General features: G+C 35.7%; 1 protein-coding gene across 9 annotated transcripts in view; it reads left to right on the forward strand.

Moving 5' to 3' along the window:
• Positions 1–2,024: 2,024 nt before the first annotated feature.
• Positions 2,025–13,884, forward strand: part of msi2b (musashi RNA-binding protein 2b) — a 624,668-nt gene continuing 612,808 nt past the window's right edge. For all 9 annotated transcript variants that reach the window (XM_039756674.1, XM_039756673.1, XM_039756675.1 and 6 more), the window contains exons 1-5: positions 2,025–2,235; positions 2,525–2,565; positions 2,853–2,934; positions 3,359–3,443; positions 9,261–9,302. In XM_039756674.1, coding sequence (XP_039612608.1) covers positions 2,174–2,235; positions 2,525–2,565; positions 2,853–2,934; positions 3,359–3,443; positions 9,261–9,302 — 312 coding nt within the window. In that variant the 5' untranslated portion in view covers positions 2,025–2,173. The remainder of the gene's footprint in view (positions 2,236–2,524; positions 2,566–2,852; positions 2,935–3,358; positions 3,444–9,260; positions 9,303–13,884) is intronic.

Consider the following 13,884-nt stretch of genomic DNA (forward strand, 5'->3'; position numbering starts at 1 on the left):
GATTTGTGAAGGTTATACTCTGAGGCTTAGCTAAAATATGCACTGCAGGGTCACTATTGGACCAAAAAGCCTCTTAATGCAAGCCAGCCACCCACCTTTTCAATTATTCACAGGTAGGATTCAGCACCGTTCTTTTTGTTTTCTGTAGATGGCTAGCAAGTGATAAATATTTCAATTTCTTTCTAACAACAGCTACTGTACTAATGATCATGCAAGTTTGTTTTTTTTTTTACTTTTTTACAAAATTAAGCAAAAGAAATGTGATGTTATTCTGTTAAAAATGTGAATTATTTTATGTATGATTTATTTTCACCACAAAAATATTTATTTAAATTACCTTTGATTCTGAAAATTTCTATATCTCAAATATGTGCTATATACAGTATTTGTAAAAGTGTTTTTCTGAAAATGAAAGCGAATGAGAATATTTATTATATCAGCAAAAAATAATTTTAACTCTAAAATGATCCCAAATAAAACATGCTAAGATTACCAAATTCATTGGGGAGAGATACAAGTGTTGGTCCCTACCTTGCACTTGGTGATGTAGCCATGGGCCGTGCCTTACAGGGCTTGGTAATGGACAGATGAATGACGAAGAGTCAAGGACACAATCCACTTTATTGCTTAGACTCCACTCACTCATATTAGGACAATGCCGAGTAACTAATTAAACCGAACATGAATGTCTTGCATGTGATATTTGAGGAAACCAAAGTACCACACGGACAAAGGTAAATTTTAAAAACAAGTGTGCAGGAAATAGAACCCAGAGGTCTCAACCTTTCGGAATTCATATTTAAATAGATTAAAAGTAAGAATCGTCTATATAAAGAGAAGTCTCCGTATGCAGGGTGTGTGTGCCTGGTTTTGCATATTGTTTTCCTGCACTGTTCCAAATTGTGCTGAGACATGTGGTGGCTCTCAGAGATCCGGTAATGGAAAAAGCGAGTTTGGGAAATGTCTACCTAGTCTATGAATAAAGGGCTAAAACTTCAGTTTAAAAGAATAGCGTTTGAAAAACCTTAAATGATGAAAATGTACAAAACGTTAGTATAGTTTGAATATATCAAAATGAAATATTCTGTATATTACATGTTATTTCAGTTTGAAAAAGGAGGTATGTATCTTCCATGTGTACAATGTGTGATAAATATGATGTAAAAATATCAATAATATAAAACCTGGAACACTCTTTACCCATGTCAAAGTAGGTTATGTTTCTTCATTACCTTATCCTTGCCACTTTGAGTAAATCATTCGTTAGAATTTGTCGGCTGCGTATTTCTCTACCCCAGATTCTCCTTTTGATTATTAAATTATGTTCTTATATTTTTATACCTTGTTGCGTCCTTTAAAACCTGAGTTGTATTACGCTGAAATAAAAATTTGGAGTCATTTCACATGCAAATTTTGTTTGGTTCCCTCACGTTTGTGTTCACGCAACTATGATTTTTTTAGAAGCTTTGAATGAAAGCATCTGCTAAATAAATATAGCACTCCGGTTTCCACCCACGTCTCAAAGACTTGCGAGTTAGGTCATTTGGCGTGTCTCAATTAGCTCGTTGTGATCGTGTGTGGGTGTGTGCGTTGAGTGTTCCCTGTGTGGGACTGGTGTCCCAGCCACGGCTGAATCCGGCTTTGTTTCCAGTGCTGTCGGGGTAGACGCCGGTGAGTCGCGATCTTGCGGCGGACTGAAATAGTTCATGAAATAAATGGATGGATAAATAAGTAAACACCTATAACATAAGTAAAATACTTGAAAGGCGATACATTAAGGAAACATTGATTGCCTGAGTGATGTGCACATTGCTGCTCTAGCGGTAAACGAAACAGTCATGCTTGGTTTAAAAACTAAGAGTGAACATAATCGCACAAGCCTCTGACACTGACGCGTAAGAAGTAAAACTCGCTCAAGTCAATCACTGCCCATGCCAAGGGGCGAGGCTTAAGATTTTGGGCGTGATTTACTAAATGACGTCAATAGGATTGGCCAGATGACGACTGGGCCCCGCCCACGCGGACCGAGGGGGTGGGGAGGGAGCCAGGCTGAGCGGAGCCCACGTGTGACGATCGCGTTCCCGGCTCAGTAATATTCTCTTAGCGGGGCTTCGCTTAGCTTTGCTCTGTCTGTGTGTGTTTTTGTTAGTAACTGCCCATAGTTGTGTTAGATATGGAGGGAGACGGGAGCCAAGCCACCTCTGGAAACCCAAACGACTCTCAGCATGACCCGGGGTAAGCAGCAGGATCGCACTTTAAAAAAATGGATATTTAAAATACATCAGCAATTAAATCTGGGTTAGTTTGACATGCATGCTCTTTCCCGGAACCAGTTTAAGTTTCCCCCCTGTTTGATTTCGTTAGTGGGAAGGGGCCTCCCCGTCCAGCAGCTTGCTTTCTAGCTAGGGTAGCAATAGATCTCGCTCGCTCTCTCGCTCCTCTGTTCCTTTAGCTTTTGTAAGTAGTTACACGTCAAAATGGCCGATCTGACATCTGGTCTCACTTCTATGTTTTCTCCTTCTAGTAAAATGTTTATCGGCGGCCTGAGCTGGCAGACCTCACCAGGTAAGAGAGTGCTTCTCACTCCTTTGATTCTCTTTGTTTTTGAGTTAAAATTTGCCTGGTATCGGGGGTCGTTCTCAGTTATGGTCGAGTGCGGTGTTTTGTGTGTGTATGTGTGTGTGTGTGTGTATAAGAGCGTGTGTGTGCGCGCAAGGTTATTTTGATTCAGTCATTTAAAGTCCTCTATTCGACCCCTGTGAGCATCGCGGGTTCTTTCAAATGAAACATTACAACTCCAGTGCCTATTTGCTCAATTTTCACCGTCTTCCGCTTTCTCGCTTTGTTTACAGACAGCCTTAGAGACTATTTTAGCAAATTCGGAGAAATTAGAGAATGCATGGTGATGAGAGACCCGACCACAAAACGCTCCAGGTAAGGATGCCGGTATTAAGGGATTAAAGTTGAAGCTTGTTTATAATAGACGGCAAAGGCAGACATATGTTTCAAGTCTTTCTGTTCTTCCTTCGATTTGTTTACGGGTGATCGGGTTTGACTTTGGCCCGATTGTGTTCAAAGCAAGATCTGATGTAACCAGTGCATTCTTTTTCCCGGAGCAGATGCGCACTTGACTGGAATGTTACTGCGGGACGCGCTGCACCCCAGTCTTGTGCTTAGGCCACTTGGGCGGAGGGAGCGCGCGAGTCATGTTTGACAGGTGAAAATGCAATGACATGTTGAACTGACAGCGCGCTGGGGCTTGTTGTACTGGTTTTGAACCTTGTATTTACATATTCGCCCCCATGTCCTTTCCTCGCTCGGTTGTCACACTCAGTGTTGTTTCTTTGTTGTGTTGCAGAGGTTTCGGCTTTGTCACTTTTGCCGACCCGGCCAGTGTAGATAAAGTACTCGCTCAGCCTCATCACGAACTCGACTCCAAGACGGTGAGTTTGTCTCCAGCTGTTATTTTCTATCTATTTCTGTTGTTTGCATTGGCAGGTGGCTCTCCTGCGGATATATAGCCCACGATGTGATGTTTAAAACGGCAGAATTTCCGAGGCCCTTCGGTTCACACCCCCTTCTAATCCCCAGGTCCGTCCCTGCGTCGGATAGCGGCAGCTTGAAGGGAAGGAGGAGGAGGCGGAGGCAGAGGCTGGTGGCTCTGCCCATCCTCGGAAATAGCAATGTCAAACTGAGGACTTAAGAATGTCGCTTTTTTAACTTGAATGTTACTACTTTGCGCTGAGATTATTTTACCGGCCCAAACTCGGCGCTGTCCATCTCTACGACCTTGGCATGTGACCGAGGTAAAGTACTACCAGGTGACGTTGAACCCCTTTTTATATGAATAATTCATTTTAGGCTTTTAAGAGTTTTCTGTAATTTTAGCACAGTTTATTCTGCAACGCTACTGGCTGATGTCTTATTGTAGTGTCAGTCAAGCCGGCCACCTGCGTCATTCCGTCGCCGAGGACAGCGCTACTTGGTGCGCTAAGCATGAGCAACCTGAGGGCCACGGCCGCCTTGCGACGGGATGGAGAGCAATGACACGGAAAGCAAGTTAACTGTTGATCGCTGTTCTTTTTCTTTAATGATGCCACATTCTCGTTCTGAAATATATTTGTACACATTGCACACCTAAGCTTCTGCCAGTAAGTGTGTATTTTAACATAGAAGTCATTTCAAAACGGTTATTTGCTGACAGAGGCGACGCATTTTACGTAAAATAAGAAGATAGTGGTAGAAGGAAATAAAGTGCTGTAAAAACATTCAACTAATTAACCGTCTTACATAGAGAAGTGTTTTTTTTTTTTATCTTGGTAAACATTTTAGTCATAAATTAAATGTTCTGTTAATAAGCTACCGTTCAAAAGTTTCCACAGACCTCCAGTCATCCAGAGCTGTTTATACTACAGATCTGTTAAGAAAAAAAGGTATGCGCAACTTTTAATATCGAGAAAAATAATCTTTAACTTCCGTTGAATAATGTATTATGTTGAAGTGTAGTTCGTAAAATCCCTTTTAAGTCTGTCTTTTGTGTTTTCTGCCGTTTTAAATCACATACGTGTTTTCTGTAGTTTTCTGTAGTTTAGTCAATTTAAGTTTGTTTTTTTTTGTCTGTCCTGCAGTTCTGTTTGTTACTTGTTGGTAAACGCAACTGTCACTGTACTTTTGTGGATTGTGTAATTTTTTAATTAATACTTTATTATAAATACTTTATTCCAGTTAAAGATGGATAACTTCTGGGCTCTAGTACTTAACAGTTTAAATGAGCTACTGTTAATGTATAGTTTGTTCAATGCGAAGTACTCAGTAATCCAAATATTTGTCATTTTGGAATTTGCCAATGAATCTCAGTATGACAGCAGTTAAAATTAAAATGCCAAAATGTTTACACTGTTTCATTTGCCAGTTTTGTTTCAAATATATGAAATTTTAGAGTCATCAGCTTCTTATTTATTTTGTGTGTGCACCCAACTGAATTTAGACTAATTGCTTACAAATGTTGAATTAGATTTTTTGTAAGGAGTAAGGGTGAATAATTATGATTTCTTTTTGTAAATGTCACTTTTGAATCTTTAAAGCTGTCATGGTCCAAAATGAGTTACAGGCCCTTGTATTGAGGTGTCATGGATTTCTGAAAAAGATTAGAATAGCCGCGGTGAAATACGCTCTGTGATGCTCATATATTTGATGATAATTCGAATTGCTTGACTCTGTTTCAACGTTCAATGCAGGAGGCAGATTGGTCGGCTTTTGATGCTGGGCAACGAAGTACTTATTTACAATTTCATTAAAGCTTGGTTTAGGTAATTTTTAAATCAGAAACATAGATTTTAAATAAAATAGTTACTTATTAGAGCACCGTAGCTGCCAAAAGTCAGTACAGTAGAATATTATCTAACTGACTAATTTCTGTTGATGTAGAAATTTTGTTTTTAACCAAGAAATGCAGGAGGTATTTCTTTGCTTTTTTTTGCTTGCATCCCCTCCTAAAATGGGCATATCCGACACATTAGGTGGCTTACAGTTTTCTTCTTTAAATCATTCTTGAATAAGACTGTACTGTTTGTATGTAACTTCTTGTTTTGATTTTAGGGTTTTGACACCTTTGGAAAGGCATTATCAGTCTGACAGTGTCATTTCTGTTTTTAGAGATTTAGGGAAAACAGAAACAAAGCAAAAGGAAAATCAGAATATTGATTCCATCCCTTCTGCGTGTCAGCAGTGCCTTTTCAAAATTTTTTGGTAATGTTGTGAAAAGACCAAATAAATTTACCATATTATTAGCTATTTTCCATTACTTGCTTTACAACTTACAAAAAAAATTTTTTTTTGAACAAACAGGAATGGATTTTATATGTCAGAGTGCTTGAAAAAACTGAAAGATGGTGCAACAAATCCATGTAAATAATGTGGTGTTTTTCTTGCCAATTAACACTTAATTAATTTTTTATCATCTATTCCTTAATTTCCCCAAAAAAAGTTTAATGTGATTTTTTTCTTGTGATGATGGATATTTTATCACGGGATTGTGGGCTGGGATTAGCAGGGATCTGGCTTTATTTTTTTCCAGGTTTCGTTATTGTGATGTGCTTAATTTTTCTTTATTTTGAATAAAGCTTGGAATAAATCAAATCAGTCTACATGTCACATTGCAGTATACCTCACAACGCCTAGATTGGTTTTATGATGAAGGTAAAACCTAGCGAAATTTGTCTGTGAGTAATCTGGAAAAAAAACCTGTTTCACTTTGTCTTGCTTGTGCATAGGTTGCAAGCCTAAAAAAGTTACACCTCTTGCATTTCTTTATAGTTACAGTTTTAGTTAATGTTTGAAAATACTTCAATAGCAGTTTTAAAACATTTGAAAAATAAACATTTTTTAAAGTTATTTTTAGTGAGAGTTTTTGTCATGCATTTTAAAATATTGGCATTATACCTTTGTTTCTCAGACATGAGATTTCACATTTTTAAAGCAATAAGGGATTCAGTACAAGTTTTAAATATATACAGCATTGTTTTCAGCAATAATGATCATTTCTCTCTTAAGGATCTTTGGTGTTCTCATAGTTTTGCAATCGACTTGATTTGTAATGCACAAATCACACTATCAGATAAAGTTTTTGCAACTGTTTCTAGGAATAGCAATGAGCATGAAGAATACATTTTACTTAATGGTTTCCTTTACTGTATTTATAAGCAGTATTTGATAAGTACAAGTAAAAAGTCTCATTATATAGTTTTCCAAGATGTTACAAAATCAACTGATAAAAAAGAAAAAAAAAAATCTGTATTTTGGTTTACGCACTCCTTTCTTTCAGTAGACCTCAAGGAAATGGCTGCAGTATAGTTAGGCATCTCTAATGAGGGTCCTTATCTAAGACTAATATTGAGACTTGATGTTAAGAGGCAGCGCTGTGTGTGAAGGATAGCAAGAGTAAATAGAAGAAAGTGCGTCCTCTAGTGAGCCGCTTACATAATTAAGTCTCTATTGTTTATTTAAAATGATATATGGAAGTTCTACTCTTTTAGACTCTACGATAATTTTGTGGGCTTTGCCCATTTGATTAGTTTATCTTACCTTTCAATAAACAATAAAAGCATATCTGTGCTTATAGACTGCGTAAATGGTTTTTATTTAATTGTCTAATGTTTTCTTCAATTAGAGAACAAGTATGCTTAAACTAATGCTTCTAAATTAACAGACTAAAATAACCACTCAATGGCAGATCTTGTGCATGTGTGTATGTTGAGAGATACATTATCATTTTTGAAACACAATGCTGCTGCAGGTTTTCTTCATCAATGGATACCACCACAGGCTTTTTACTTTATGTTCAGCTCACACCCTTTACGTTTTACAGATCTTGCAGTACATTTTGCTCTTCAACTTTATTTGAGGAGAAAGTGTTTATTTTAGCCTTTTATTCTTTTAATGGCATTTTTTTCCGGCAGCCACAAATGCCCCAAAGATTGGTTAAGACATCAACATAAAACCTTTGCCCACAGGTAGCAAAATCTTTTGAGTGCATTCAAATTAGAAATGAAAGAGTACATTGAGCCGTTTTGAACATTCATTTCCTCTGAGTTTTTTTTATTTGCAAGAGGTATACTGGATACAAAAGAAAGGAGCACTCATGTGCACTGTATAGCACAGAGAGGGGCATTGTGTTGTTAAAAAAAAGTTTAATGTTGTGCCTCTTATGAAGAGCTAGAAAAAGACCTAACACTTGGTGTCTATGTTGTAAATTATTCAGAGAAAAAGTGTGTTACAACTGTCTCCTTTGGAGTAGTGTGGTCTTAAATGAAGACTTCAGGTACACATAAATGCTAACCTTACTCGAAGTTAAGCATTATAAAATGGTGTTTTAGGGCCTCTTAAGGGTCTGGACTGGTTTCCGTTGCTCCTTTTTACTGTTGCACAGTTCTTTAAATGACAGTTGTATGAATATCTATTAAAAGACCTGTTGGAAAAGGCACATGCTTATCCTTTGCTTGAATTCAATGTAATAAACCAGTTTTGGCAGGGGAGGCAAATAAGCAGTTTTTTGTATGCCTCCTTTTAAAAACTATCACTTTTACTTTTAAGGTTTTGTGCAAGCATAATCTATCTCCAATTCTTTACAGAAGTTCCAACATATGATTTTATAAAAGATTACTTTGCTGCTGTCCTCAGTTGCCCGCCATTTTCAAGTATGAAATGTTTAGTACCTGCTGAGCATAATAAAATATACAGAGCCCCATTGGCTGGGGGTGGGTGGGTGTATTGATCATGTTTAATTTGTTCTCAAGAAAAAGAGAGATGCATTTTTATATTGATCTGCATTTGTCTAAGATGAAACAATGCCAGCACAAGTGACCTTGGCCAATTGAAGCAAACAGGATGCTAAGGTACACACATGTAAAGTATGAAGTAACACAGAGCAGATGATAGAAATCTGTGGTTTCCCTATTACTGACATTGCAGGTTTTTTTTCTTGTGGGCCTATGTGCTGATGGCCTCTGGCAAAATGCTGAAATGAATAGGGAGCACACCTACTAACCAACAAGCTGAAGAGCATATTTATTGAAAAACAGATTCTCTTAATGGGCTGTTAGGAAGTGCATGCAGAGGTGGGCAGGAACAATAATTTGATTTCATATTGTTGATGAGTAGATTTTAAGTTATCGTTAGCCTGATGTATTTTGACTCGCACGTTGCATTAAAAAAACAACAAAAAACAACACAGACCAATAATAAATCAGTTGATACATTATTACAGGCTAATTGCATACACTTTCATTAAAATTATTAAAAAGAGAAAAATGAAGTTGTTTGAACCAGACATATAGCTAATTTTTAGTTGGCTAATTTGATTTTTAATGAATGATTTCAGAGAACTCCTATGTACATTAAGTTGTGTTTGTCCTAGTGGGTAGTGTGTATAGTGCCAAATGGAAAATCAATGCTAACCTCACTTTTTCTGCTTGATTGATCAGATTTTGAAAGCCATTATATCAAAATGGCAGGCATGCAAAATGTATTGGATTAAAATTTGGAAGTATACAGGTACCGGTAATTTGACTTGTTGTCTTAGTTTATTTTTTCTCACTATTTGAGTCTTTTAAACAATAAACTAATTGCTGGTATCCATGTCTGAGAAACAAGGGTGAATTAGATTGTTCTGTGTTCTCATTGTGTCATTAGTTTACAATTGTAATGAAATTTTCTTTTCATTTTTGGTTTCTTCTTTTTCTCCAAATGCTATTCTTTGGCAGATTGATCCTAAAGTTGCCTTTCCTAGAAGAGCACAACCTAAGGTAATTTTTTTTCTTAGTTTGATTAATTTAAATGGCCTTAAGCAAACTGGAAATATTAAGTTTTTCTTTTTTGTTTTCTTTCATGTAAATCTACATTTTCCTTGTCCTGTTTGACGTAAAGGCTATATACTGCTGAACATTAGTTTAATTTTTCAGAAGTTAAGATTTTGATTATTTTTTGGCTGTCATTAGGTGCAAATAACTTTTGAATTATTCAGCTTAAAAAGGATATAGAGTGTAGGGTTTAGTTGGTAATAAAATGCAATTTTATCATTCGTTTTTCTGTATGCAGATGTTTTGTTACCATTCAGATTGGGAGTTGTCTCTGAGTGCTTTTAAAGACTGAACACATGGTATCTTAAGAGTATAAGCATATGGTTGTGAAGCCACAAGAGATCCACTATACTGTCAAATTCTGCTGTTTCTTAATGCTGCAGTTTAACCATTTAATTGCCTCAGCAACCTTCAATTGTTGATTATTTACCTTTAAATATGGAGTGGTGGTCCTTGAAATGACCTGCTCCGTTGCCATTTTGGAGGAGTTTGGCTGTGTTTGTTTAGAATAATGTACTTTAAGGTGTGTGGACGCATAGCAGTTTCTGAAATAATGGGCGTGTTGTTCAGAATGAAAACTACAAGTATCACACAATGGAAGTTGCTTGCTTAATTTTGCATAACAACTTTTAGTTCTTTTTTCAGTTTATCTATTTGCTAGATTTTTTTTTTACTGCTACAGAAGAGCTGATATTCAAGGCAAACGCAATGTTTAAACTGATTAAAACTTTAAATGGGGAAATAGTTTTTAAAATTAATTGCAGAAATTTTTTGACATTTTAGTTTCTTTGGGGGTAATATGTTTGCCTCAGAACTTTTTAAATGAAATTTAAGCATTCTGATAAGTGTTTAAAAAGCGATTAATGTTTGATTTTAATTTGTTTTCATTTTTGTTTTTATCTTTTTCCAGTGGTATAATTATGTGTGTGCTATTGACAAGTTTCTGGTCATTATGAATGACGTCATGATTTGTCTCATATAATTATACTTTAAATGTTGTTATTAAGAGAAAATCCATTTTAAGTTTAAATATTTATAGTTGAAGAATCGTTTTATTATGTAATATTAACGATTGAGACAGTTGGTCTTTGATGCATACATAACACAGTAACTCATTTAAGATCCAGGTTTTTAGCTGTTAAAACACTCTTGCTTTTGTTGTTCATATTCTTTTTATGTGTCTTCAGTTTGGATATATGGATGTTTTTATGTTGAGAGTATTGGGGTGTCTACATTGGGCTGGAGCCCTGCCCAGGGTTTGTTTCTTGCTTTGCGCACTGTGTTGGCTGGGATTGACTCCAGCAGACCCCCCTGTGACCCTGTAGTAAGGATATAGTGGGTTGGATGATGGATGGATGGATTATGGGGTGTGTGTTATTTGAATATTCAGTGATCTTTCCTGTGTGTTTTAATATTACACAAATAAATGTGTATTATTTCTATTTGTGTGACAAACTGTTTTTCATCCGTTTCTTCTCTTGTGCCAATATGTTTGTACACTGAGTGTCTGCATATGTGGTGATCTTGCTGCAGATTTTGAAAATGATTTAATCAATGAGCAAAAACTTTTGAATGAATGCAGGAGCTATGGTTGGTGTAACTTCATAGTGCAAAATTTATTATCATTCGTAAAGATATGTTCATAATTGACCAAGTAATTGTTGTGCAAAAATTACAACAAAAGTCATAGATTGGATTTTTAGTTGACATAGACTATAATAATAATAGCTACCCTTCTTTAAATGATCATTTTTTGGTATTCTAAATTATTTTGACAACATTGGATCATCTGTCTTCAGTATTATAAATATACCTGGTTCACATTCTCATCACCAATGAGCTAAAATGATTTTGTTATATTGCATGTTTGTGAAGCTAATTTAATCCACTTTTAAATGTTACATTTCTTTAGTTTCTTACTGAAAAAACAAATGCCTTAAATATTGAATTTAATCTTGTTAAAAATGATGATAGTACTAAATGTTTGTTCTTTGTGATGTTTTTTGTTAATTAACTATTAAAACAGTGTATATTAGCCTGCCATGACAATCTTTATTTTTCTTCTGCTTTCAGTACACTTAGAATCAAATCTAATGTATATGTAGCCTGTTCGAAATGATGCATATGCAAGACTCTGATGCATGCCTGTATTAACAAACCCACTTGAATTTTAATTTAGTAGAAATTTAGCCCTAAACTGAATATGTCAGTAACATACAGTATATGCTTAAGTTACCTTTTGGACTTACCTTATGACAGCACTTTAAACATACATTTTGATTTTTTTTTTGCTCCATCATTCATTATGACTGGTGTTTTTGGGAAATAGTACTTGAGCATATGTATGTGTGTTTGTGTATATACGTTGTGACCTTTAGGGGTCAATTTCGAGCTAACCCCATCCCAACATGATACTACTGAGGCCCAGGTAGATGGAGAAAGTGAAATTTATTCATTAAACTAAACAATACAGGATAATAAAATATAATACAGCATACAAAAGTGCCACTCTTGGCTTACCTAACATATTTAATCACCAACTAAGCTTCACTTACCTTCTGCTCTCCTCTAGTCACTCTCATTTCTCTGCCCCTCTGAGAGTCAAGCCCACACCCAACTCCAAGCTTGGTTTGAGGTGAGGAGGTCTTTAAGTCCAAGTTGTGAAATACTTCCAGGTTAACTCGGACATTATTTCTGGCATTGCTTTTGGACTTTGTGAAAATACTGTAGATGTCTTTTTTTAAAAAAATGAAGGCTGTGCTTTGATAGAAAAAGTAATGTCATTTTAGATTTATTATTACGTATACTGTACACATTTTCGTATTAAATTCCTGTTTGCACAGTTCTCAAACACGCAGCGGTAACACTGTCCTTGTACTGTAGCACAAATCTGACTCCGTAGGTTATATAAAATATAGCATTACTAATTATAATGCTCAGTGATGAGCAAACCAGCAGAGTTTCCTTTCACATTCAGATTTGCAAACTTGATATGATTTGTTTTATTGTGCTAGCTGATTACTAGTAATAGTGATTTGACTAGTGTGTGTCAGAGGGCAATGTTAAAGAAACTGGAAATCATCTCAATTGATGATAGTCATCCATTACATGTAGAACTAAACTTCAGTTAATCAGGTCGCTTTGAAAACCCACAAAAATCGCTCCAGGAACTTCTTTCTTCCTAGTGCCATATGACTTTTCAATAAGAAATATCGGAGATAATGATTAAGGTTTTAATATATATCCTGTAACTTATTTTTTTTTTGTGTGTAAATACAGATATGTATTATCTAACTGCCATACCTTAACCTTTCTTGTTTCTATTTGTCTGTTTTATTTCATTCTGTCTGTTATTAGATGCAACTGAGAAGGCAAATTTCATGTTTTCTTGTGTAAACGTGACTAAATAAAGAAACCTTAAACCTTAATAGGCAAATAAATGGGTTGGGCCCCCCAGTTCTATGGTCTTAAAAACACAGAGAACCAACTCCTGCTGTTCCCAGTTATAAGGACCGACTCCTCTCTCGTTCTGTTACTCTTTACAGTGTAAAACAGTTATTCCAGGGAAGACTTTGTGTTTGCTCAACTATGGCATATCTACCAGGACAGGTAGGCTTGAGTGTCCCTGCCCGAATACTATCTTAACATTGACAGTTCCAACTCTGACCTTACTTTCACATTGTGTATTTAATGTTTAAACAGTGTTTGTGGTTTTATTGGACAAGTAATGTTTTAGTACTATCAGCGCTTCATTCAGTGTAATAGCTAATAACCTTGAAAATCTTGCTAGCTTGTGAGCCGCATTGACTTTTATGTATTGGGCTCCTCTTTAAAACATTTAAATCTGCATATAAAGTGCTTCATTCCTCCAGGCTTAATAAAACTGCATGTTAAGGTAAACAAAGTCTAACTGCTTTAGCTGCACATGCAGAAGTATCATACCCTGAACCGAACTTGGTTTTACTTTATTTGTTATGATATATGAGAAATAAGGTAACATTGAAGAAGTTATTACTGAATATTTTGTGCAGTCGCAGGTGTGCAACATTTACCTAGTCTTGCATATTGCACTAGTGACTTTGTTACATACTGCTGCTTTTGAGACAATGGCATTTTTGCTGATAAATTATCACTCTTGTTTTCTACTTTTACGCATAATATATTATGTATGCACACTTCAGACTGATGCTTTAGGTTTTACAGTCAAATGAAATATGTTTGCTTTGTAATTAAATAATGTAAAGAAGGCAAAATCTGTCATAATGTAAATAACGGTATTTTTAGTAGTTTTTATTTTGCTGTAAATTACTTTGTTTTCTTTTTGTGTTTTGGCCATGTTTAATTTTGGACATGACGGCATATTTATAAAAATAGCATAGCTAAAAGTTTTAATGCTATATTTTTAACCTATATTAAACACATATTCTCCTGTCTATAGCTTAATGTCAGTGTGAAAAAGCGCATACAAATGAATAAAATCACTGAATATATAAAACTTCCCGTGTAATCTCTTTAGGCTGTGTTTTCA

Source organism: Polypterus senegalus, chromosome 6, assembly GCF_016835505.1.
Source record: "Polypterus senegalus isolate Bchr_013 chromosome 6, ASM1683550v1, whole genome shotgun sequence".
Lineage (NCBI taxonomy): Eukaryota > Metazoa > Chordata > Cladistia > Polypteriformes > Polypteridae > Polypterus > Polypterus senegalus.